The sequence below is a fragment of the Tasmannia lanceolata genome, unplaced genomic scaffold (assembly GCF_043159265.1).
Source record: "Tasmannia lanceolata isolate RefF3 unplaced genomic scaffold, GAP_Taslan_0.1 ptg000002l, whole genome shotgun sequence".
Lineage (NCBI taxonomy): Eukaryota > Viridiplantae > Streptophyta > Magnoliopsida > Canellales > Winteraceae > Tasmannia > Tasmannia lanceolata.
In genome coordinates, this window is record NW_027518679.1 from 25069014 (window position 1) to 25096523 (window position 27510).

General features: G+C 40.8%; 2 protein-coding genes across 2 annotated transcripts in view; one reads left to right on the plus strand and one right to left on the minus strand.

Moving 5' to 3' along the window:
* Window positions 1–20888, plus strand: part of LOC143892804 (uncharacterized) — a 57765-nt gene extending 36877 nt beyond the window's left edge. Inside the window, exons 4-6 of the mRNA XM_077397713.1 lie at window positions 9607–9723; window positions 9845–9902; window positions 20144–20888. Coding sequence (XP_077253828.1) covers window positions 9607–9723; window positions 9845–9902; window positions 20144–20599 — 631 coding nt within the window. The 3' untranslated portion in view covers window positions 20600–20888. The remainder of the gene's footprint in view (window positions 1–9606; window positions 9724–9844; window positions 9903–20143) is intronic.
* On the minus strand, window positions 5472–6095 carry LOC143883119 (uncharacterized). Its single transcript, XM_077386480.1, has 2 exons — window positions 5719–6095; window positions 5472–5628 (listed from the first exon to the last, which is right to left on the minus strand). The coding sequence occupies exons 1-2, from the start codon at window positions 6065–6067 to the stop codon at window positions 5474–5476; spliced, it is 504 nt and encodes a 167-aa protein (XP_077242595.1). The 5' UTR covers window positions 6068–6095; the 3' UTR covers window positions 5472–5473.
* Window positions 20889–27510: the final 6622 nt, after the last annotated feature.

Here is a 27510-nt window from a genome sequence, read left to right on the forward strand (position 1 = left end):
AAAATAAATTCAAAAGGGTTGACGAAGGGTATCGTCTTCCTTAATTATTTGCTCCTATCATCCTGCTAACCTTATTTTTCTCCCCAGGATTAGAGAATTCTAATGAGGGTGCGTTTCTCCTAATATGACTTACTTTCTTATTTAATATGTTTCAAATGATTTCTTATTCCGCGGAAAACTTAATCCCCAAGTTACCGAAACAAATATAGAATAGATTAACAAGAGCCATTGATCTCTGGACCGATTGATCTGAGTAGATCAATGATGAATAAGAGATCCTATTTCGGGATCAAGGGTTGGTCTAAAGTGGATCGATGATCTCGATCCTCGATATATGATCTAACGGTCTAAAATTCAAAATTTAAGGAATTGAGAGAAAGTGTCAAAAAGTGGTCGTTACAAAAGCAAATAAAGAATAAAAGCAAGAGAGAATATTGGAGATCTTGTTGGAGATCTCTTTGGAGATTTTTTAGCACTACAAAAAGTAACCCATGTTTTTTGTAGCATGGAACACGCCCATGTTGGCAAGACAAAACATATAAAAAGTTTTTAAATATTCTCCATATAATTTGTTTCCTATTTGAAAAAGGAAGAAAGCTTGTTTTCCATTTTATAAAGGATTCTTGGGAGAACTTTTAGGGAACTTTTTAAATAGAAATACAACACTTATAAATAAAAAAAAGGGACGTTTTCTAAGGATGAACCACTGCTAGAATTCATGCATTTCCCATCCCTTGCAAAACGTTCTAAAACCTCTCCACTTTCTCTCTTCCAGTTTTAGTTTTCTGAAATCCCAACTTCTAGTTTTGAGAAAATAGCTAAAGCTCCATCAAATAAATTCGTTTTCCCATCCTTGGTACGGATTTGATCAGTACATATTAGAGAACAATACTTGTTCACCATCCCTTTGTGGAACACAAAGGAATCCATCGGTTTGACTTGGGGGTTCACGACGTTCGGAACGGTCGCGAGCGTTTGAGGAGTAGATCAAGCAGATGGTTTTATTGCTGCTGTAAATTGAGGTAAAATTATATGTTATGTTTTATTACCTCACCATCAGATCATCTAGAACCTAGGATTCCTGGGCTTAGGGCTAAATCGTTGTAAAATTTGTGTTCTACACGTTTTTTATTTCCGCTGCGTGTAGAGATTTTGCCCGGGGGTTACAACCCTTCTAACAAAAGCAACTAAAAGCTACTCACTACATCAGAGTCTTGAAAGAAGTAGAAAGGTGTCTACGATATTGAGTTCTGAATGGTTGACACCTTCTCTTCATTTGCACTTTCGGAATGCATTTATAATAAGGGGAAAATGTTTGTGAGCTAGAGCTCATTTAAGCCTATATGAGTTAGACCTCACTAACATAGAGGGCCCCATTACTCCTTGTACATGAACATCTCCAGGCATCCGGCTTGGCCACTACTGCCGCTTCACTACTTAAGTAGGCCCATGTGACACCTTTTCCATCTTTGGCAGCACCACCACCTCTCCTCCATCAAACTTCTGTCCAACAGACCTCTTCAATACAATTCTAGTGGCCATCCGGTCGTGCTTACTATGGATTTCTTTCGAATGCATCAAAGATAAAACCGCAGTATGAAAACCCCAACATAATAAAAATCTTGATGGAATAGTTTCTTCGTAACTATTCTTCCCCTCACCTTTTGTGGGCTTCGCTTGGTCCTGGGATAGTCTCCCGTCTCTCCAATGTTGCTAAGCGGTTGAGCTAAAGATCGAAGGAGGGAAAAATGTGGGGGTAGGGAGGGAATGGGTATGAGATGGCAGTTAGGGAATACTTTAGTCATCGACTGGCAGAGCCCCCTACAGTTTTAGAGAACTTTGCTCCCATTCGATGTATATGTGGTATTAACCTTGATCAGGTAGTAGCCTCCTTTCTTGATCTAGTAGAAAGTGGTTACTCAGGTCAGGAGGCATTTTGTAGTCAAGGTATCTTATCCAGTTGTTGCCGGAGAACTCTAATCTTGGTGAGCCAAGGGAGAGTCCGGGAGGGATCCCCTAGATTCCCCCTTAGGCCTGGCCCCCGCTCTTTGGGAAGCCAGGAGGACTTGGACTTGCTGCTCAGAAGATTCGAGTTTAGTAATGGAAGACCTCGTGGGAGAGCAAATCCTTTAAAGCAAAATGGGAGCTACTGGAAATGTATGAAATGCAATTATAGGAACTTTGGCACTCGATCTGTTTGCAGAAAATGCTTTGGGTCGAAAATCAACCCGAAAGGAGGGACGTCAAAATCTTGGATACCAAAGGTTGCTCCCAAGGAGAGTATCCCCCTAGCAGTAGAAGATATAATCCCTTTGATTTCCATTCCATCAAGCTTGGTAGCTAAAAGGTTGAAAATTCTAGAAAGCTGTTAGGTGGGCTCATTAAGAAATAACTCTTTGCTGGAAGAGGTCTGGAGCTGGGCTAAGAGACAGTGGGCTCTCCTTCTTCTCAATAAGCCTTTTTTTATTAGCCCTTCAGCGGTTCTTTTCTGCTTTGACTCTCAGGATCAAGCCTTGAACATTTTAAGGCGTGGTGGGGGTGCGCTGGGTGGGTATCTTTTCTCTCTTCAGCCGTGGCTTCTTGCTCTCAATACTGGGGCAAGATCAATGTGGCTCGGGTTATACGACATTCCTTTGCATGCCTGGTCTGAATCCACAGTGGAGGTGTTGGGTCAGCATTTTGGTCAAGTTCTAGAAACTCAAATGTATGGTAGTCATGATCACTGCCTAGAATTTGCCTCTGTTAAGGTTTTAACGTCACTTTGGAAGTGTCTACCGTCTTTCATAAATCTTCAGGTAGATTCCATTTCTTTCCTGGTGGGAGTTAAGATGGTAGTTGAGGATTTAACTCCTTTCAATGCCCGAGCGACGTTAGGGGTTTCCTCAGATTCATCCCCTGAAATTAAAGCTTTCGACGAGAAATCGCCGGTGAAGGATTTGTCAGAGGATGGGCCGAGGATGGGCCGTTGTCAAAATCCCGTGGGGGGTATTCCCGTAATTTCCTTGCTCAATGAGCAGTTGAATGGGCCTGCTGTAGAGTTTGAATTATCTTCTACATTGGGAAAGGCAGTGCCGTCTGCAAAACCAAAAAGGAAGCAATCATCATTGATCGGGCAGGATGTCAGACTAAGGAAAGGATTGGGTCAGGCCTCATTAAAAGCTAAATCTTGTACTAACATGGGAAAAGCCTCTTGGAAAGATCTTTCTGACGATCCAATTTTGCAGTTGTCTTTAGTGATTGGGGCGGTGAAAATTAAAAGCCGATTCTTTAATAGTAATAAATAAAAAGAATAAAGAAAAGTCGAGTCTCGGTTAATAACTCCTGTCAAATCAATGGGGATCGTGTCATCGTTTCAAGGAATAGAAACTTAAAACGAGTAGAGCTGGTTGGTCAGTTTGGGGGAGGGCTTTGAACCGACTCTCATATATTAGCCATTAAAGGGGGTCTCTCCCTCTTTAAAAGGAGGCTTTTGGGTTGTCATAGAAAGGAAGATTCCAGGAGAAACCTCTTGGCATCCATGTTTAGACTCTTATTGAAGGATTTTGATAAATCCCCTTCTCCTCTAATGTCGTTTGCTTCCGGTAGCTCTCTCGGAAAGAGGAAGGTGGTATCCTTTAAAGTTGATGATCTCCAGTTCCTAAAAGAATTGGAATACGGTGAAAAAATGGCGTCTGAGGAGTGTCCCACCCCAAGAGAGATTTCAATGGGGATTTGGAAAAGGCAGTGGAAGCAATTTAAGAAGGATGCCTTGGCAAATCAAGAAGAGCTTAAGAAAGTCTCTGGGTTGACTAATCCAAGAGATGTCTTTGTTCGAAACTACAAACTTCCTTTTTTCAAGGAAGCTTTGGAGGAGGAGAGAAGGGCTCGCCGACTCCGATGGGAAAAGGAGAAGGCAGATGAAATAGAGAGATTATAAAAACTGATTGCAACTTCTTTAGAGGATTCCCGAGATTCAAGGGACACTTTAGACAAGGAGGTGAGTATGGAGATCCGCAATCGGATGGGTACGGAGGTTGAAGATAAATGGACGGACAAAATGGTTGAGGAAGGCGAAGGTGGGGGAGAAAATGATGTATTCCCCTCTGAGGAATTGGATGAGATGCTGGCTATACGTGATGTATTTGGGATAGGCTTTGACGATGATTTAGAAGCTATGAAGAAACTTTTCTTATCTATGGCGATCAGAGATTTGAAGGAACGAAGAGAGGCCTGTGCGGAACAGGAGGACAGGAAGATTCATGAAAATTTGGGGGCCGAGGGTAGCATATCCTCAAGGAAAGGCCATCTAGCTCCGGATGAGAATTGGTAGGTATTCCTAGCTGTTAAGAAGTGGTTTTTTTAAAAAAAAAAAAGAGGAGAGAAAAAAAAGGAAGAAAAGGAAATAGTTATCATTTAGAGGAGAATCGAGTCAAGGAAAAAGAAAATGGAGTTCAATATCTGGATGACTTCAGGAAGTGTGTTAATTGGGGGAAGTTGACTCCCCTAGGCTTGAGAGGCCTTAGTGTCTTTCGTTTAGGGTCGATTCCTTCCTTAGTCTATTGCCTAAAGTTGATAGTGATTTTTCTAAAATTAGTTTGGAGGATGTTAGCTGTTAACTTGGAAAATTCAAAAATTGGGTTATAGGTTTGATGATGGTAAATCTTCTTGATGATCATCCAAGATAGCTTTATCGATTAAAATATCAAAGTGAAATACTTGTTTATATCCAGAAATCATAGTTGTAAATTCCGTTTCGGTCGCCATTTCGTTTTGGCCACTGAAACGAAATTTCTGTGGGATTTCGGTGCATTTCGGTCGAAACTTGTCGTTCACACAAAAAATATATTAAAAAATATGAGAAAAATCCAAAAAAATAAAAAATCAATAGAAAAAGATGAAAAACTAATAAATAGTCCAAAATATGTGTCCCAAAAGGCATATTCATTACTTAAACACATAAAGTCATGCACAAGTCCAACTGATAGTCTGATACATATAAAAACATAAAAAAAAGAGATACATGAAAGTGAAACATAGACAATAGCTAGTAGCAACAACTCTCAGTCATCATAACCCTGATGATCATACTCAATGTCTTCTTTGTCGTCGTCGTCGCCGCCGTCATCACCACTTGGACCACCAGTAGGGACATCTTCTTCAAGAGGCATGAGAAAGTCGTCGTCGTCGTCCCCGGCCCCAACCACAGTAGTAGGTGCTTCAAGATTTTCCCACCCAATGTCTTCCGGCGTGAATATGACATCTTCTTCTTCTGCAACCCAATCCATCATGACATCCAGATGGTCTATGCTCAAAGGGTCACTAGTGGTAGATGATTTCCTCAACAAGTCCCTGAAAAGGAAAATATTAAGTTTAATGTCAAAGGTTAAACCTAAAAGCTTAAAGTGATGATGTGAGAGTTGAAAACATTATATTATGTTGTATACCTTTTTCAAAACTTAAGATTGTAATGGACAAACACCAAGTCATCTAATCTCTATTGCTCCAACCTATTTCTCTTTGCAGAGTGAATGTGTTCGAAGGTGCTCCAATTCCTTTCACACCCAGTCGCACTGCAGGTCTGACTGAGGATTCTGATCGCAAAGGTCTGTAATTCTTCCACGTCACCTCCGAATTGATTCCACCATGCAACTGTAAAGTAACAAATAGTAAAGCATTATTTGTTGAGAAACTGAAAGTTAAAATGAATTATACTTAATTAAACAAACAACTCAAATATACCTGGTCCCAACTTCGTTCGGTTGCGGATTGCAAGCTTCATTCCAAACATATCCTTAGCCTCTCGATAATCCTCAATCTGATTGGTGATGAGGTCTTGTGTAGCTTCATCAGGTACCAGTCGAGTGATGCATGCTAACAAGCCTCTGGTTACTTCACTGTGCTTAGAGAAGGTAGGAGTGAAAAAGAGAGCAGGGTTAAGAAAATATCCTGCTGCATGGAGGGGACTGTGGAGTTGCCTATCCCATCTTTGGTCGATGATCCTCCAGATGGGCATGTAATCTGATTTTCTCTTCAACCTCTCCTTGATGTTCTTTTTGGCCTTATCCATGGCCTCATATAGGTAACCCATCGCCGGTTTGTCCTGCCGATCTACCAAACGCAGCACTCTCACTAAAGGCTCGCTGATGTTTAGAATGTATTTGCATTGGTCCCAAAAAGATTTATCCAACACAGTATTAACTACCCCTTCACTCAGTGGGTGTTGGACAAACCTACCAGTACTATACTCATCAGACACAAACATCTGCTGAAGTGCTTTCCGATTCAACACCAGACTTTCTATGCTAATGAAATTTGTAGCAAATCTGGTTGCAGTAGGGCGGCACAACTCCTTCCCACCTGTGAACTTCTTCCTCATCAAATTCAAGAGGCTTCCATGGTTGTAGATGAACTTTGTAATCGTCCGAGCCCTCTCAATTGTGGTTGCTATGTGAGGAAATACAGTCGGTTTGCACAGATGCTCCAAGATGAGATCTAAGCAATGAGCTGCGCACGGAGTCCAGAAGAATGTACCAAACACAGCTTCTAGTCTTTTCCCAGCAGCTTTGTAACTTGGCTCACTGTCAGTTACAAATTGCACCACATATTCCGGATTCACCTCTCCGACAATCTTTTCAAAGATATTGTATAATTCATCCGCATTCTTCACTATGCCAGATGCATCAACGAATTTGAGGAATATGACTCCTTTAGGGCAGTACACCAAAAAGTTGATTAGGGAACGTTGTTTGGTGTCTGTCCATCCATCTGCCATAATGCTACAGCCAGTGTATCTCCATGACATCTTAATCTCCTCCAAGTAGTTGTTTACCTCATCCACTGTATTCTTCAAAATGGGACCCCTTAAAGCATGATAAGTAGGTGCCTTATAACCCGAACCCACGGCATTCACAGCATCAAACATAGGTTGCCAGAAAGGTGAATTGGCAACGTTGAAAGGGAGATAGGCATCGTAGCAAAGCATGCCAACCGCCATGTCTGCTCTATCCATTGTTTCTTTAGTAGCCAAAGCACTTTTAATGCTTGGCTGAGCTCCAGGGGTTGTTCGTGGTGCAAAGAAATTCCTGACCCCTCCTGTGATTCCCTTCTTCTTCCTTTTTGTACCACTCGGTTCTACAAGAACTTCCTTACCTCTTCGTTGAGGCAATTGTGTGCCAATGTCTTCTTCATCCTGCTCTTCTTCTTCGTCTGGTGTGCCATAAAAACCTCCAACCTCTGCTCTGGATAGGCTCATCCTAGCCCTTTCTTTTCTCTTTGCATCTAAAAGTTGCTTCATTCGATATTTTACATCTTCAGTCACTTTTTTGCATGATGCTACTTCACTAGGAACAGCCGCTAAATGTTCTTTCAAGCGGGTTATACCTCCACCCGATATGACTTTGCCACAGAATATGCAAGTTACTTTATTTTTTGACCCGAAACCAATGTACTGTAAGCCCATGCCAGGTCATCCGATCTAGCGGGTGCCGAACCAATAGAGGATGCTCCTGCAGAAGGTCCCGAGCCCGACCCACTCATTCTGAAATGAAGTAGAAGAAGGGGAAAAATGAATTAGAAGAAAGAAAATTGAAACAAATTACAAAAAAATGAAGTAGAAGGGGACAAATGAAGTAAGAAATAAAAGAAAGGAAATGGAAAGAAGTAAAGAGAACCTTGAGGTTGAACTTGAGTTGAAGAGAAGAAGAAAAAATTAGCCTTTACTCACTTGAAATAAGCCTTTGGAAATAGTTCTTGACTTCTTGTAGTGGTAAGTTGAATGTATGCCTTCCCTTTGCTCCAAAATTGACTTGGATTGAGTTGAAGAAGAGGGTAGACTTGTAGGAAATTTAGTAGAATAGATAATGTAAGTGAAAGTAGAGAAAGAAGGAGAATCACTTATGTGAAGGTGGAGGATAAGAAGGTAGGGAAAAGGTTATTTATAGAGTTTTTAATTGATTGTGTATTTAAAAATGACTAAAATACCCTTCCCAACAGCTATAAACAGTCACATTTTGAGGTTAAAATGGTCAAAAACCAAAAAGAGCCGTTCCAGGGGCATTGTTGTAAAATCTGCAAAATCCAGTCAAACTAGCCGTTATAGCCAATTTCGTCCATTTCGGACGAAATGAAATTTTGAAGATTTCATTTCGTTTTCGGAACGAAAACTTCCGAAAACGAAATGTTTCGTCCATTTCGGCTTGAGAGACTCTGTCTTGCGCTTAGACTTATTTTCTGAATTCTCTTATCTTGCTATATTTTTCTTGGAGGATTATGATTGATCTAGAGTCTCAGAGTTTCAGAGTGTCAGCTTGGTTTCTGTTATGAGAACAAATTTATAGATAGTTTTTGAAGGGTACATGTGAAGGTGTATAAAGAATCTTCTGGAATTTGTAAAGAAAGCTTGTTGATGGAAGGAAGAAAGGAGGAGGTTTTAGGCTATTGTATTTTGACTAACTCTGCCGTATTTTCAAATTGGTCTCGAGTATGCCCGTGCCAAAACTTTTAATATTTTGTAACGCAAGATGAGACTTTTGGTCCCGAATGCTATCTTAATATTAATGAAATATGTCAACTTTCAAAAAAACAAAACATAGGGGCCACACTGCCTCTTATATCGGCCGGGCCTGGATTACTCTTGAACACCCATCAAACATATATTTCATGAAATTCAGAGGGAGATTAAGTCTACCAACAATATTATCCAGCCTCATACACTCCAGTTTATGAATCTCCAATTGGTAAAGACATCACTAATGGAGGTGCTCTGAGATTATTTCCCAATCAATGCCCAATTAGTCGAGGACATTTAAATGTCAAAGATTAATAGTTGGTAGATTTGTGTCTTCAAAACTACGCTCGTTTATCTCGATCCAAATGCCCCATCGGAGTGCATAAAGGGATATTTGTCAAAGAACCGTCCCTTTTTCTCCAAAGGGGCCTTCCATCAATCCCACCATTAGATCCTTCACCCATTTCGGGACTGCCCATGTGAAGTCAAATTACTAGCGATGTAGCAACTTCGTCCATCCAGTCTAACAAAGGGCATCTCTTGATATTTTTCTTTGATAGCATTTTGCATCTTTACGAATTGGCTTGCTTTTCTGTCTCATAAGGGGCCGTCTTTCTTCTCCAGTTTATATCAGTTGTGTAGGCTCTGTTAGTGATACTTGATGTCACTGCTCAATACACCTTAATTGGCACACAATAAGTTTCTGTGGCTCTCTTTCTTATTTTTTATTTGATTTTATCTTTTTAAGCGCTGTTTGTTTGGGATTGTGGCAGCCGATTGTGATTATTGGACTCAAAATTACATTAATTTTGAGTCCAAAAATCACAATTGGCTCCCACAATCTCAAACGAACTGAGCCTTAATGTTATGCTTCTATCCTCTCATGCTAACAAACACTCTTATTGGAACTCTGATTCCAAAGAGAGAGAGAGAGAGAGAGTTGGACACATATAACTGCACTTTCTAAAGAATTTAATATTCAGTTATGATACTATTCTTTGGTGGCTGAGCTGCGTAATGGAACATTGGCATTCTATACTGCCCTGGATAGTTCCTAACTTCCTATTGTACCTGGTGATATCTCTTATTAGATTTTACTGTATATCTACTTGGAATTTCAGAAAGCAGTGTGTACAGAGCTATAATGTATTTGATTTCCTGAGGGAAATTGTAAATAAAGTTCCAGATTTGGGTGGTTCCGATGCTGCTGGCGATGATAGAACCATTTCCAGGAGAAGGTTAGTGAACTGAGATATTTTGATTTTAACTACTATGTGTTGTTAGACAATTGGTAGAGCACCTAACTAATTGTTGTCAGAAATATGACTACGTTTTTTGTTGTTTTCTTTTTCCCATCAGGAAAGCTGCAGATGATGAAGACAATGACAGCGATGAAGAGTCAAAGAGGAGCAAGACTGTAAGATCTTCCTTGTTCAGAATTTAAAATTTTACTGCATCCATTTCGTTATTGCAGGGCAATTCCATCTACGTTCTCTATTTTAAATTGACTGTTTGGATGGTTCAGTTTTATTAGCAGAATTTAAGATATTTAGTGATGCCCATTTTGATTTTGTTTTTTTCCAACTGGATTGCTACACCCGTTGCCAATTCCAGAAGGAACATGGGATAGCATAGCCATGGATTTCATTACAGGACTACCCAGATCCAGCGGAAAGGATTGCATATTTACCGTAGTTGACCGCCTCACAAAGTACGCACACTTCCTCCCTATGCCTTCCAACTATAGAGCACCACAAGTGGCTGAACTATTTTACAGTGGTGTGTTTCGATTGCATGGCCTACTCGCACAATAGTAAGTGACCATGACAGTCGCTTCTTGAGTGCATTTTGGCAGGAACTATTTCGTTTGAGAGGAACTTCCTTGATTCCTAGCACTACCTACCATCCTCAAACCGATGGCCAATCCGAGGCAACGAACAAATGGATAGAGGGCTATATGAGGGCCTATGCACAAGATCATCCATCCACGTGGTCACGGTGGATCTACATGGGTGAATATTGCTATAATACAACTCATCATTTGTCCATTGGTATGACTCCCTTTCAAGCACTCTATGGATATGACCCCTAACCTTTGCTGACTTGGTCTTACCAGAATCAAGGTTGTCGGCTACGAAGGACTCCGTAGAGCACCACCTGAACCTCCTCAAGGATCTACGACAACACACGGCAAAAGGTTTATGTGGACAAGAAAAGAGTCGAGAGATCTTTTGAGATAGAAGACCTTGTGTACTTATGATTGCAGCCCTATAAGCAATCCTCATTGAAGGTGAAGCGTATCCAAAAGCTCAACCCCGTTTTTATGGGCCTTATTGTATAATTTCCAAGGTCGGTGGCGTTGCATACCGTTTGGACCTTTCGAGGAATTGCCGTATTCATCGAGTGTTCCACGTTTCCTGTTTGAAGAAAGCCATAGGGCAGAATATTCAGCCCTCTCAAGTTCTACCCCACTTGATGATGAAGGGAAAATCACCCTTGAACCAGAGGCCATTCTTGACAAACGTCAGAGGAGGTTAAGACACCGCACTATCACAAAATACTTGGTCCGATGGAGGGATTTACCGATAGAAGATGCAACGTGGGAGCCAGAGAGCATACTTGATGAACGACCCCATTTGCATTGCTTGTGGGGAACCAATTAGAGAGGGGGAGACTTGTCATGTTCCTTTCTCGGATGGGAAACCCAAGATAAAACTCCTATGTTGGGGCCACTTGGTGGTCCGATCTTGTTTTGCCAAGTTTTGGGAGCCGAAGAATGCAGATCAGAGAAATAGGCTCTTTGTGGTAATCTTCACTTGGGTCATTGGAATGATATTGGCACCCATGTGTGGGTGAATTAAAGAGTTTTTGTTACCATGGGCCATGGAGTGACGATCAGGCAAGGGCTCCTTTGACCACTCTTATGTACGTGGTGAAATGATATTAGCACCAACATGGAATTTTGGGTGGGCATCTTCTCATATAGGGGTTGTAATGATATTGACACCCGCATGGAATTTTGGATGGACATTGATTGAACTTAAAATAGCTTTGAAGGAAGGGACAATGTATGTTTTCTCTGCCTCTCTTATGAACAGACACTAGGGTTTCTTTGGCTAGTGTAGCCATCCCAATAGTGGGCTTGGAAAGCAGTGAGCATTTCCTTCGTCTCCAACTTCCATCTGAGAACCATGATCAGTTTGGGCACTCATTCCATCAACCGTACATATACATCTAAGTGAGTTGGGGAGTTGGGGTGCTGTTTTCTACCACATTACCAGTTCAATGTATTTCATTTTGTAAGGCTTTTGATTGCCCTCTCTCAATACTGTTTCCAAATTGGAAGGAGGTTCATCATATGATTTTCTTTGTAATACTTAGTAAGTTCATGGTTGGTTGTACATGAAAGTGATGAACCTTATATGAATATTCGTTCAGCTCTGTTTCATCTAGTGTGGTTGTGAAGCTAAATTGATAGCAAGCTGTGTTTGGAATGGTGTAAAATTAGAGGAAAGAGGTTACCAAGACCTCTTACAATATGGAACATAATAATATTCAGATCCTCATAAAAAAATATATATGACCTTATATTATGAATCACATATCCAAATAACATACTAGTGTTACAAATAGAAATCCATTCAATCATTTACAAAGGGATTTCAAAGAGCTGTCAATAATTATAACCTCACATTAACATCTTTAACCACATTCAAAGTTTAGAGAATTCAACACAGGTTAACAAGAGATGTTTTTGCAAATGGACTATCACAAATAAAGGTAACCATGTCATGGACTAACAGATTGATTTCAAAATGATTTTATATTATCATCTTCGCATATGACAGTTCATCTATGAAATGAGCATATAGAAATCAAGGAATTACCCATACTCTTACTCTCAGTTCAACTCGATGTTATCAGCTAATCATATGAATAAACACTTATTAATTCAGAATGATTCAAATATAATATTTGACTTATGGAGGAAAAGACTATAAGGATTCTTGCTCTTTTTGTTCAGATTTAAATTTTTAGAAATCAAAAGACCAAAAGTAAATACCGAAGCTGAAATCAAATAGACAAATAGCCCATGTTAAGAGAAAGTTCAAGCCAAATTATCTTGAAAGTAGGTTGAGAAACCGATCCCTATATTAATATTTTCCAAATACACATAGTTATAGCTTTTGAATCAAATAAGATGGAATAGTTATTGAATAATTCATCTTAGCTGGTCGTATGTGAATTAGGACAATACGATCTTAAAATCCATGAAAAGTATAAGCCGTGGAAAGCCAAAACTCTTGTACTTTCTAACAGATTAAGTTCATCCCAAAAGCTTTTACAAAATACGGTCAACCTTTGTAACTTAGATCTATTGTTGCCATACGTATCAGCAAATTTGCAAATTCATAAACATTACTGAAATGAAATTTATAATTATTTGAGCTCAAAGGTGAAGATCCGTAACAAATTTTCGTTATACACATTTCACACAATCTCAAAATCACAGGCATTATAGGAAAATTATATCCAAACGCATGAAAAGTAGATCTCAATTTTCCAGCAATCATTTCAGAAATAGAATTTTGTCATGAAATTTCTATTCCTCATAGAGAACAAATTACCTTCGTGCCGGCAACAGGGAAGAGCCTCTGGAATTTTTCAAGTTTCCTCTGGCATTTTAGGGTTTTTGAAACAAAAAAATGGGTAGAATGAAAAGGGAAGGAGTAGGGTTGCCTCTGGCATTTTAGGGTTTTTGAAACAAAGAAATGGGTAGAACGAAAAGGGAAGGAGTAGGAGATTTTGGGAATGGAGATTGACGGGAAAAGGGCAAAAGAAATTGCCATTTTCTTTTCTCCTTTTTGGGATTTTCTTTTGCGACTGTTTTTCTCCTTTTGGGATTTTCCTTTAGTTACACAATTGACAAAAAAATTGAACTGAATAACCTTGGTAAAAAGAAGATTAGGGATAACTCTCTTAATACGTATATGAACAAAAAAAATGGAATTTTTGTTTATATTTTCTTTCAAAACATGATATATATATATATATATATATATATATATATATATATGAGAAAAATGTAGCTACACATACGTGCAGCTAACTTAGCTACATTGACGGCTTAAAATACAGTGGGCCCCACATTTTTTGGGTGATGCAAACCATTCATTTGATGAGCCCTCACACATAGATAGGGTGTGCCCACAAAATCAGCTCCATAGGATTATCCCAACCCTACGATTTGTGGAGGCAAAAATGGACGTGTAAAAACCTTCACAAATCTGTCCATTTTTGCCTCGACAGTTTGAAGGGTTGGGATCATCCAATGGAGCTGTTTTTTTGGGCACACCCTATCAATGTGAGGGCCTATCAGATGAATGGTTTGGATCGGCCAAACAATGTGGGCCCACTGTATTTTAAGTCGTCGGTGTAGCTAACTTAGCTACACGTATGTGTAGCTTCACTTAACTCTCTCTCTCTCTCTCTTTATATATATATATATATATATATATATATATATATATATATATATATATATATATATATATATATATAGGGGAAAGTGATTGTGAGTGGCCCCTCATATAAGCTTATATGAGGTGACTGCTAAAATCATGGTGGGCCCACATTTTTGGGGTGATCCGAACCGGTCATTTGATAGGCCCTGACATAGATAGGGGGTGCCCAAAAAATCAGCTCCATAGGATCATCCCAACCCTTCGAACTGTGGAGGTGAAAGAGGGGAAAATGGACGGGTAAGTGGGCAAATTTATACCCGCCCATTCCCCCCTCTTTCTCCTCCACAGTTCGAAGGGTTGGGATGATCCTATGGAGCGGATTTTCTGGGCACCCCCTATCTACGTTAGGGCCATGACCGGTTCGGATCACCCCAAAAATGTGGGCCCACCATGTTTTTAGCGGTCACCTCATATAAGCTTATATGAGGGACCACTCACAATCACTTTCCCCATATATATATATATATATATATATATATATATATATATATATAGAGGAAAGTGAAGCTACACCGCCGGTGTAGCTAACTTAGCTACACTGCCGGCTTAAAATACAATGGGCCCACATTGTTTTGGTGATCCAAAGAATTCATTTGATTGGCCCTCACATAGATAGGGTGTCCACCAAAAATCAGCTCCATAGGATCATCCCAACCCTACGATTTGTGGAGGCAAAAATGAACGTGTAAAAACCTTCACAAATTTGTCCATTTTTTCCTCCACAGTTTGAAGGGTTGGGATGATCCTATGGAGCTGATTTTTTGTGGACACCCTATCTATGTGAGGGCCAATCAAATGAATGGTTTGGATCACCAAAACAATGTGGGCCCATTGTATTTTAAGCCGGCGGTGTAGCTAAGTTAGCTACACCGGCGGTATAGCTTCACTTTCCTCATATATATATATATATATATATATGTGTGTGTGTGTGTGTGTGTGTGTAAATATTTAGGGATAACTCTCTATTTTCATGATTTTTTTTGATAAACAAGTTTAAATACTTATTTAAGCCTTGCGTCTTTTGGAATTAGAGAATTGATTGATCCCAAAACTGATTATTAGATCAAAATTCTGTTTAGTTTTGGATTCAATTTGTATTCTTCAGTGAAATTTTTATACAAGGAAGAGAAAAAAAACAACCATCAGCAATGTGAGAAAACATGAAGGAATATAGGTTATAGAGAAACAAAATAAGAGTGCTCTTATCCACAGCATTTGAATTATTTAGTTATTAAATATAATGTTTTAAATTTTGTTTCTCTATAACCCATATTCCTTCATGTTTTTCTCACATTGCTTTTACATATAAAAGAGTGAGAAAAACATTGCTTCGAATAGAAATTTCTCTATAACCCATATTCCTTCATGTTTTTCTCACATTGTTGATGATTGTTTTTTTTTCTCTTTCTTGTATAAAATTTTCACTGAAGATTACAAATTGAATCCAAAACTGAATAGAATTTTGATCCAATAATCAGTTTTGGGATCAATCAATTCTCCAATTCCAAAAGAAGCAAGGCCTAAATAAGTATTTAAACTTGTTTATAAAAAAAGATCATGAAAATAAAGAGTTATCCCTAAATATTTACACACACACACACACACACACACACACACACACACACACACATATATATATATATATAGGGAAAGATGTGCGTACTCGGTCGAGTAGATAAGCTTATCTACTCGGTAGGGTTAAAAACAGTGGGGGCCCACATTTTTGGGGTGATCCAAACCATTCATTTGAAAGGCCCTTACCTAGATAGGGTGTCCACCAAAAATCAGCCCCATAGGATCATCCTAACCCATGCAACAGTGGAGGGAAAAATGGGAAAAAATGGACAAACACAGCTTGTCCACAAATCTGCCCATTTTTCCCTCCACTGTTGGATGGGTTAGGATGATCCTATGGGGCTGATTTTTAGTGGACACCTTATCTAGGTAAGGGCCTTTCAAATGAATGATTTGGATCACCCCAAAATTGTGGGCCCCCACTGTTTTTAACCCGACCGAGTAGATAAGCTTATCTACTCGACCGAGTACGCACACCTTTCCCATATATATATATATATATATATATATATATATCATGTTTTGAAAGAGAATATAAACAAAAATTCCATTTTTTTTGGTTCATTTATCCCTAATTTTCTTTTTACCAAGGTTTTTCAGTTCAATTTTTTTGTCAATTGTGTAGCTCAAGGAAAATCCCAAAATGATAAAAACAGTTGTAAAAGAAAATCCCAAAAAGGAGAAAAGAAAATTACAATTTATTTTGCCCTTTTCCCCTCAATCTCCATTCACAAAATCTCCTACTCCTTCCCTTTTCATTCTACCCATTTTTTTGTTTCAAAACCCCAAAAATGGCAGAGGCAACCCTACTCCTTCCCTTTTCATTCTACGCATTTCTTTGTTTCAAAAACCATAAAATGCCAGAGGCAACCTGAAGAATTCCAGAGGCTCTTCCCTGTTGCCGGCACGAAGGTAATTTGTTCTCTATGAGAAATAGAAATTTCATGACAAAATTCTGTTTCTGAAATGATTGCTGGAATATTGAGATCTACTTTTCTTGCGTTAGGATATAATTTTCCTATAATGCCTGTGATTTTGAGATTGTGTGAAATTTGTATAACAACGTTTGTTACGGGTCTTAACCTTTGAGCTCAAATAATTATAAATTTCATTTTAGTGATGTTTATGAATTTGCAAATTTGTTGATACGTATGGCAACAATAGATCTAAGTTACAAGGTTGACTGAATTTTGTAAAAGCTTTTGGGATGAACTTAATTTGTTAGAAAGTACAAGAGTAGTGGCTTTCCACGGCTTATACTTTTCATGGATTTTAAGATATTATTGTCCTAATTCACATATGACTACTATTCCGTCTTATTTAATTCAAAAGCTATGACTATGTATTTGGAAAATATTAATAGAGGGATCGGTTTCTCAACTTACTTTCAAGATAATTTGGCTTGAACTTTCTCTTGATATGAGCTATTTGGTCTGTTTGATTTCAGCTTCGTTATTTACTTTTGTTCTTTAGATTTTTGAAAATTTAAATCTGAACAAAAAGAGCAGGAATCCTTGTAGTCTTTTCTTCCACAAGTCAAATATTTTATTTGAATCATACTGAATTATTAAGTGTCTGTTCATATGATTATCTGATAACACTGAGTTGAACTGAGTGTAAGAGTTTGGGTATTTCCGTGATTTCTACATGCTCATTTCATAAATGAACTGTCATATGCGAAGATGATAATATAAAATCGTTTTGCAATCGGTCAGTTAGTCCATGACATGGTTACCTTTGTTTGTGATTGTCCATTTGCAAAAACATCTCTTGTTAACCTGTGTTGAATTCTCTAAAGGTTGAATGTGGTTAAAGATGTTAATGTGAGGTTATAACTATTGACAGCTCTTTGAAATCCCTTTGTAAATGATTGAATGGATTTTTATTTTTAACACTAGTATGTTATTTGGATATATGATTCATAATATAAGTTCTTCATATATTGTTTTTATGAGGATCTGAATATTATTATGTTCCATATTGTAAGAGGTCTTGGTAACCTCTTTGCTCTAATTTTACACCATTCCAAACACAGCTTGCCATCAATTTAACATCACAACCACACTAGATGAAACAGAGCTGAACGAATATTCATATAAAGTTCATCACTTTCATGTACAACCAACCATGAACTTACTAAGTATTACAAAGAAAATCATATGATGAGCCTCCTTCCAATTTGGAAATAGTATTGAGAGAGGGCAATCAAAAGCCTTACAAAATGAAATACATTGAACTGGTAATGTGGTAGAAAACAGCACCCCAACTCACTTGGATGTACATGTACGATTAATGGAATGAGTGCCCAAACTGATCATGGTTCTTAGATGGAAGTTGGAGATGAAGGAAATCCTCACAGCATTCCAAGCCCACTATTTGGATGGCTGCACTAGCCAAAGAAACCCTAGTTTCTGTTCATAAGAGAGGCAGAAAAAACATTCATTGTCCCTTCCTTCAAAGCTATTTTAAGTTCAATCGATGTCCATCCGAAATTCCATGTGGGTGTCAATATCATTACAACCCCTATATGAGAAGATGCCCACCCAAAATTTCATGTTGGTGCCAATATCATTTCGCCACCTACATGAGAGTGGTCATAGGAGCCCTTGCCTGATCGTCGCTCCATGGCCCATGGTAACAAAAACTCTTTAATTCACCCACACATGGGTGCCAATATCATTTCAATGACCCAAGTGAAGATTACTACAAGGAACCCATTTCTCTGATCTACATTCTTCGGCTCCCAAAACTTGGCAAAAAAAAGACCGGACCACCAAGTGGCCCCTACATAGGAGTCTTATCTTTGGTTTCCTATCCAAGAAAGGAACATGACAAGTCTCTCCCTCTCGAATTGGTTGCCCACAAGCAATGCAAATGGGGTCGTTGATCAAGTATGCTCTCTGGCTCCCACGTTGCATCTTCTATCGGTAAATTCCTCCATTGGACTAAGAATTCTGTGATTGTGCGGCGTCTTAACCTCCTTTGACGTTTGTCAAGAATGGCCTCTGGGTCAAGGGTGATTTTCCCTTCATCATCAAGTGGGGTAGAACTTGAGAGGGCTGAATATTCTGCCCTATGGCTTTCTTCAAATAGGAAACGTGGAACACTTGATGCATACGGCAATTCCCCGGAAGGTCTAACCAATATGCAACGCCACCGACCTTGGAAATTATACGATAAGGCCCATAGAAACGGGGTTGAAGCTTTTGGATACACTTCACCTTCAATGAGGATTGCTTATAGGGCTGCAATCGTAAGTACACAAGGTCTCCTATCTCAAAAGATCTCTCGATTCTTTTCTTGTCCACATAAACCTTTTGCCGGTTCTAAGCTTGTTGCATGTGTTGTCGTAGATCCTTGAGGGAGGTTCAGGTGGTGCGCTACGGAGTCCTTCGCAGCCGGCAACCTTGATTCTAGTAAGACCAAGTCAGCAAAGGCTGGGGGGTCATATCCGTAGAGTGCTTGAAAGGGAGTCATACCAATGGACAAATGATGAGTTGTATTATAGCAATATTCACCTATGTAGATCCATCGTGACCACATGGACGGATGATCTGGTGCATAGACCCTCATATAGCCCTCTATCCATTTGTTCGCTGCCTCGGATTGGCCATCGGTTTGAGGATGGTAGCTAGTGCTAGGAGTCAAGGAAGTTCTTGTCAAACGACTGCCAAAATGCACTCAAGAAGCGACTGTCACGGTCACTTACTATAGTGCGGGTAGGCCATGCAATCGAAACACACCACGGTAAAATAGTTCAGCCACTTGTGGTGCTCTGTAGTTGGAAGGCATAGGGTGGAAGTGTGCGTACTTCGTGAGGTGGTCAACTACGGTGAATATGCAATCCTTTCTGCTATATCTAGGTAGTCCTGTAATGAAATCCATGGCTATGCTATCCCATTTTCCTTTTGGAATTGGCAACGGGTGTAGCAATCGAGCTGGGGGCACGGTCTCATGCTTCACTTGCTGGCAAATATTGCACGTGTCTTCGCACATCTCTCTTTAGATGCTTCCAAGAGAACCTACCCCTAATCTGCTTTAGTGATTTTATCACATTATTTTGATAAAACGACAAAATCCCGATAGAATTCTGAGAATTTAAAAAAATATAGCGATATTTTCATTTATCCATAATATCATGATATATTTACGATATTTTTTATTTTTGAATGGTAACTGATTGCATTAATATAAGACCGATGTCAAATACAAAGAAAAAGGGATACAAATCCCAAGATACAAGTAAGAAAAAATAAGCAAGAATCAAGGAGGCATAAAATCGAAAACCTCACAATATCTTTGTGATATTTTTTATATTTTATTTTTTTCTTAATTTATATTTTTTAAATAATTTTATGATTTCGTTTTTTCCGATATAAACCCAAAAAAAAGTATAAAAAATTTAATGTGTCCCGAGATTTCTCACTGCCAATAAATTCCCGAGAACAATATTTGTGACATAGGTTACAGCATACACTCTTTCATATGTTAGAGCAGTCTTTTTAATATCTCCCCATTAAAGTTGTTCTTAATAACTGAGTAAAGGCTGTTCTTGCAGCATGAGACAGGCCACACCAGCAGTGGTAGAGGGCGGGGGAGGGGCCGAGGAAGAGGCCGTGGGCGAGGGCGAGGTCGTGCAACAGAAAGAGACACTACCCAACATCTAAAATGTGAAGACGATCCCGATATTTCTCCTCAATACAATGATAACCAGAACCCAAATCTCGAGAGGCTCAATGAGGGCATCGAGGGCAAAGAATCAAAGGAGAACGTAGTTAGCAGTAGTACAAGTTCCGCAGTTCGGAACTTTGATCTTAATGTAGATTTAAATGAGAGTGGGGACACCACGGCCATAGCTGCAGCCACAGCCGTGGTGGAGTCTGAGATCAAACATGAAGAATATCCAGGGTGGCCACTCTCCGACATGGACAAGATGGCCATCGACCCCATTCAACTTGCGCAGCTCAGTAGACGGTTAGATGAAGATGAAGAAGATTATGATGAGGAAGGATGACCACACATGTTGGTAACTTCTTTCTGATATAGATTCTAGTGACTCTTCTTGAGACAATAGGAGCTTAGGGAAACACACACACACACACACACACACACAAACAAACAACACCCTTTGGGGAAGAAAAGCTCGAGAGGCTGAAACCTTTCAGCCTTGCTAGTTGTATTATATGTTTCTTTGCAACTAACAAGAACAGTGATTTTTTGTATCTTTGCTATTGAACAATCCTCAATTTGTGTGATGTGATCATTAATGGATATTGTCAAGTATATCGATTGACCTCCCCCGATTTTCTGTTTGTAGCTCTCTTACAGTCTATCTGCATTTTTACCCAGGAATTCACTGCCAAATTTACAGTGCAGAGGTGTCTGGACTCACACATATATCATCCTTTCTGTTTTTGATTTTTTTTTTTTCAGATGAACAGGTGATCTTCTATAGGGCTTTGGGAAGTGATTGATCTAAAAAGGTCATGCCTTTGTTTCTGGGCTACTTTTGCATGTCCTTTTGCATCTGACCTATGGGGGGGCCTCCATGTATAGTAGCTCAAACTGACTGGTTCCGATCTATCCGATATTCCATCAAAAACTTCAGCATCCATCTGTCATTTTTTGCTCTACCCTTGGTAATTTTTTCTATGATCTTGTTGGTTTGTGCGTGGAATCTGGGAAGCATGAGTTCGAGCCCTTGGATTGATTATTCCAATGATTCCAAATGATTCCATAGCATTTGGGTGCCCTGTCAGCAGAACCTCTTGTTTGGTTCCCAATATAGCATTGAAATCCCTGGAGACTACCAAGGATGTCTCCTGGTTTAATCATGGCATGCTTGCTGATGTGTCACCCTTTGTTGCGTCATCCTTGTCTCCTCGCTATTACATTCAAGCCAAAAACCACAAAAAAAGTGTAATTTTACTTGGATCTCTCTCTCTCTCTCTCTCTCTCTCTGTAATGATGCTCCCTAGCACTGGAGGAGGTTGACAACCAAACACTACTCACCACTATTCTACGAGGTAAGTTCTAGGTAAATCCATGCTTGTCGCCTCCCTGCTGAATACTTACCCCAGTACGAGGTAAATACATATGCAACTTAGGCCCTGCTCGTTTCAGACTCTGACAACCCATGGTGAGGGCCTAAAATGATTTTTTTTATTCATTGATACCATGAAAGTTACATTAGGGACCAGGAGTCCCAACTGTCGTTACATAGTATCAAACAAGGCAATTCAGGGCATACCCTGAGTCACCAAAAAGAGCGATATAGACCTTTGAAACCTACAAATTCCATGAGCATATCAAACTCTACAGTTTAACCAACATAGATTCACCCCAAACGCACCCAGAAGTCCATCCTGTACTGCTATTGCCCCTCCTTACGTCCATCTTCTATTCTTAAATCATCCAACCCCTATAGTTTCAGATCATCACCTCCTCACTTCTTTGAACATAACCAAGAAAAAGGTTTTTCAGGCAACCGTGCCTCCAAAAGCGAGAGTCCATGGTCTCTCAAGCTTTGGAGGAACTGCTTCTTTCTTCTAGTACACCTAAGTTTGACGTTATGTGGCCCAGATTCACCAACTAATACACCTACATGTCTACAATACCACTTTTGAACCTATAAACAACCTAGAACGCTACTTATATATACTTCTAAACTGATTATTGGCCCAAAATTATTATAATCGCTTGGGCCCCTCACCATTGGTTGTGATAATCTGAAATGAACAAGGCCTTACTGTTCGTTTAAGATTATGACTGTCAAACCAATTATTGGACTAAAAATTACATATAAATTTAATCAGTTTGGCACCCACCATAGGTTGTCATAACCTTAAACAAACATGGCATTAATATTTGGAACGATTTTTTTTTTGGAAAATTGATAATTTATTATAATATGGATGGGACGAGATGTCCCTCCTCCCCCCACCCAAAAAAAAAAAGAGTACAAAAAGGATCAATAATACTTCACCTAAAAAGGCTTTACAAAAAACACGCAACTAACATTTCTTCCCTTTAGGCTCATGCTTTTGCTAGACTATCTGCCGCCTCGTTTACTGATCTCCTACGATGTTCAATCCTAGGATCCAGAAGTCTTATCAAGTCAAGTACTTCTGCTATTAGGTCTTGCAGTCTGCAAGGTCCCTTTGAAGTACCAGAAGCCCACGCGATTGCATTTGTCGAACCTCCCTCAACAATTCGTGGTCGCTGATTGTTCTCATATGCCCATCTTAAACCGAAGAGTAGAGCCCTGATTTCAGCTTCATTTGCATCACATATTCCACCTAGTCCAGAGAAAGTCTATGTCATTTCTAATAAGGCCCCCAATACCAGCCCCCTGGATTGCCAAGAGAGCACCTGTCAAAGTTGAGCTTCAACCACCTACTTGGCGGTGCCAACCATTTTGGCTTGGGCTTCGTTCTGATTGCTGGAATTTTTTTGGTTCTTGGGATTTTTGTGGAACAAAAAACTCCCTGGGAGATTGGTGGAAAAAAAAAACTCCCTGGAATTATCCCGGTAAAATAAAAATCCCATGTTTGGTTGACCGAACTATGGTGGGAAAAATGCTTTGTTTGGTTGCTTGAACTGTTGGGAAGGTCGACCATAACGCCCTACCTATTTCACCGAAAGGTCCACTCTGCCAGTTAAAAAGGAGAGAACTGATTGAGCCAGGGCATACCCAAGTCATTCCAAAAGCTCCAACTGCCCTTGACAACAAATGGTGTGAGGACGGGCAATGCAGCATACGATGATCCAATGTTTCCTCATCTTGCTGGCAGAGTACGCACATGCTTGCCAGGCTGAAATGTTTTTTCTTCAGACGATCGCAAGTGTTAATTTGCCTGCACCAACGTCCATCAAAAGGCCATCACTCTTGGGGGTGCTAAGGATTTCCAGATGCGCCGACTTGCAACCGTTGTGCGCTATGGTACATGACTCAGGGAATCAGATATTTTGGAGAAGCACCTGTTAATGTGTTTAATTTGTTTTTGTTTTTGTTTTTGTTTTTTTTTTTTTGTATTGTTGTTGGGTCAGAGCTGATGAAGATCCACGACCTGAAATTCTGTGGACTTTCACGTCCTAACAATGCCAAGGGGCATCAAAATCGAGAGCAAGAACAGTGTACGGACTGCATTCCACTTTGATGATGTATATTCAATGAAAATTTTTCATGGAAAACTTTTCACATGAAAATTGTTACTGGAATTTTTTCTATGGTGGATTTTTTTTTACCCCTCATTCATATCCTAGGTGGGCTTACCATTTTACACGTTTTCATTTTACAACACATGAAGAATCCATGTATAAGGTGGTGCCCTCCATCTTTATGATCCACTCATCAAGGAGTCCCACCAACCCTTGACGGGTGAGGGAATGCAAAGGAGACACATGGGGTACGTAGGCAGCCTGGGAGAATCCGGGTGCAGTTGAAACAAAAAAAATATCCCCCCATTAACTAGCCTAGCATCTTCCTTCAAAGGCCCTATCACAATCCCACAAAGGAATGCTAAACTGAACGGAGCGCGGCAAGTGAAGGCCTCCCTTCCCGTGAAAGGAGGCTGAACGACGCCCGCAAGTACTTGATTTTAGTGAGAGACCATCCAGTACCTTCACCTCTTCGAATAGCTATGGTACTCAGTCTCACCTCCCTGGGAGACGGAGCGAGGCAGCTGGTCCTCCCTTGATTCCGAACGAAACTTTATTTATTATATATATAAGTAGGGGCGCCACAGTGAAATTAGTCGTCCCTTTCCATCCTCCGACCCCTCTTTGAATGAGAAGCTCCACTCTTTACAAAAAAGACTCCCATCCCACTCCTTAACAAGGAAAAATTAGACGAGTGAAGCCCATCTTGGGGCTACTACTCAAAAGTACAATTTGATGATATATCCGAAGGTGTGTCCCGTTGAAGTTACCTGCCTGGCCAAGCTACTCAAAGGCACTTATCTCAATTCACATTTTAGATAGTTGATCCTAAAGACCATCAAATATGGACCGTTGCTTTTTAATTTTCCCAGCATTCATTTTGTTAGGCCTAAAATTAGTAACAGATACGGCAGTGATGTAGGAGCTGATCTGACGGGCCCGAGGGGCTATGCTGGAGGAACTGAGCCCTGCACAAGGGAGCACGAGGTCAGAAGACCAACCCGGAATCATTGCTCCGGCCGGGCCCTTCGACACTCAAGTCAGTATGAGCAGAAGTGCAGAGCCAAAACTTTAAGAGTGGTAGCTTAGAAGTTATTCTCCCTTGCTTTGAGCCTTGAGAGGCCTTTTCTAGAGGGAGACCTGGGGTGGTTGGATTACCTACCCCAGGACAGGTGTCGGCCCTTTTGTGGGTTTAGGTTCACCTACTCTTAGGCAATTACCGAATTACCCCTGGGCAGGTGTCGGATTTGTGGTGGTCCCTTCTGGGGCCACGTGTCAACAGCTCATTAGTTGTTGTTTTTCATACCCCATCAGTTGCCCCCCAGTTCTCCAAGTCATTATAGTGATTTGGGGAACTGCGAGGAGTTATGTTCCTGAACGGTAGAGCGAGTCGGTGTTCGGGATGGCTTGATGAAATGAAGTAAGAGGTCCGGCCTGGGACGGCCAAAAGTTGAAGCGTAAAATCTGTCCGGCCAAGCCGTCTGTCCGGTCTGGGACGACCAGAAGTTGAAGTGTAAAATCTATCCGGCCTGGGACGGTCAGAAGTTGAAGTGTAAAATCTGTCCGACCTGGGACGGCCAGAAGTTGAAGTGTAAAATCTGTCCGACCTGGGACGGCCAGAAGTTGAAGTGTAAAATCTGTCCGGCTTGGGACGGCCAGAAGTTGAAGCATAAAATCTGTCCGACCAAGCTGTCTGTCCGGCTTGGGACGACTAGAAGTTGAAGTGTAAAATCTGTTCGGCCAAGCCGTCTGTCCGGCCTGGGACGGTCAGAAGTTGAAGTGTAAAATCTGTCTGACCTGGGACGGCCAGAAGTTGAAGCGTAAAATCTGTCCGGCCAAGCCGTCTGTCCGGCCTAGGACGGCCAGAAGTTGAAGTGTAAAATCTGTTCAGCCATATTCTTTCCGGCTTGGGCCGGGCATATTTTTGTCTTTTAGCGGACGCGTCATATTCTGTCCAGCTTGGGCCGGGCAGAATATGTCTTTTAGCGGACACGTCATATTCTGTCCGGCTTGGGCCTAACAGATTTTTGTCTTTTAGCGGATGCGTCATATTCTGTCCGTCTTGGGCCGAGTAGATTTTTGTCTTTTAGCGGACACATCATATTCTGTCCGGCTTGGGCCGGGCAGATGTTTGTCGTTTTATGGAACACGTCATATCGTATCCGGCTTGGGCCGGGCAGATTCTTATCGTTTTGCGGAAGCGTTATATTCTGGCCGGCTTAGGACGAGCTGATTTTTGTAGATAGGCACAGTCACTTAGAAGATATCCCGCACTTAAGCACTTCCTAGATAACCCTCAACTTGGAAGATTTTTTCGCATCCAAATTGTACGCGTGTAGCCTATACACGCGCACATTTACTTGAGCCCTTGCCTCAAAGAGTGTACTCTTCATTAATGAGGGACACGTGGCATCAGGTGTTCACGAATGCGAACCGCCTCTAGTCTCAAGGCTATAAATAAAGGTTTTTACCTTTCATTTTCACTCACTTTTTTTTCTTTACTTCTGCCTTTTTGCTCTGCCAGTTCGGCTCTGATAGCCCGTGATTGTGGTCGTCTGCAAGTTTAAGAGCCTTTCTCTTCAGGCCGGTAATCTTCTTTTTAGCGCGTATCTATTTGATTTCTCTTTCAGCGTTCTTTATGTCCGGTAGTGCTTTAAGTTTTGAGTCCGGTTCTAGGTCCTCTTCAGGGGGGTTCGTATCTTCTAGTAGTTCAGGGTCTAGTTCATCGGAGAGGACCCAAACTAATCCGACCAGGATTCCCGGCCCGTATATGGCGAGTCTTGATGTTAGTATAGAAGTTGTAGATAGTGGGGACGAGGTGATTTTGGATTTAAATACCACCCCGCCCCCAACGGATAGCTACTTCCGAGCAGAGGCGAGCGCAGATAGTGACGCCGCCGAGGCGTCCACCACATTCCTTCCGGGCCGGCCGTCGAGGTCATAACTAGGGCTCGGATGGACGTCGATCCCAAATATAACATTCAAGCTCTTTACGAGGAGAATATCCTTGATGAGTCCAGGCTAGGGGACATTAGGGATAGGTATTGTATTCCCCAAAAGTTCAGGCTGAGATAGAGGGAGATAGGGCTTGCAACGACAATACTGACGTCTGTATATATGATGAGTCGTTAAGAGCCGGGCTCAGGTTCCCTTTGCACCCATTCTTCGTCGCAGTCCTTCGATATTACGGCCTAGCTCCGGCTCAGGTCGCGCCAAACTCATGGAGGACGCTAGTCGAGTTCATATACCTCGTCCAGGGCCGGCTCCAAGGGAGCTTGACCATAAGCTGGGGTTCATGGATTGCCTTGACCAGGTCAAGGGATCCAACCCGAATGTCGTTCTCGCGGGCCTTGTCCTTCCTGATCCGCCGGTGGCCAGGGACGAAGACGAGCAGGACGCCTTCGCAGCAGCTGAAGCCCCGGTGGTAGATCCCCCGCGGGATGGTGGTCATGGGGTGTCTTGAGCTCTCCATTTTCCCTTTTTAGCACAGTTTCTCGATTCTTTTTGTAATGGCCCTTGCAGGCCCTACTTTTTGTAATGGCCCTTGGAGGTCCACCTTTTCATGAATAGAAGTTACATTTCGATGTCCACTGTTTCCGCTCATGTCTGCCTCTGACTAGTATTGATTAACTCAACACTGTGGGCCAATGATACTTGTAAAACAGTTTGTTTCCGAACAGAACGGCGCTCCGGGCAGGCATTCAAGTTTTTATTGACCCGGGTTCTCGAAAAGGTTTATTTTTCTGTCCGGGCCCTTTCCTGACC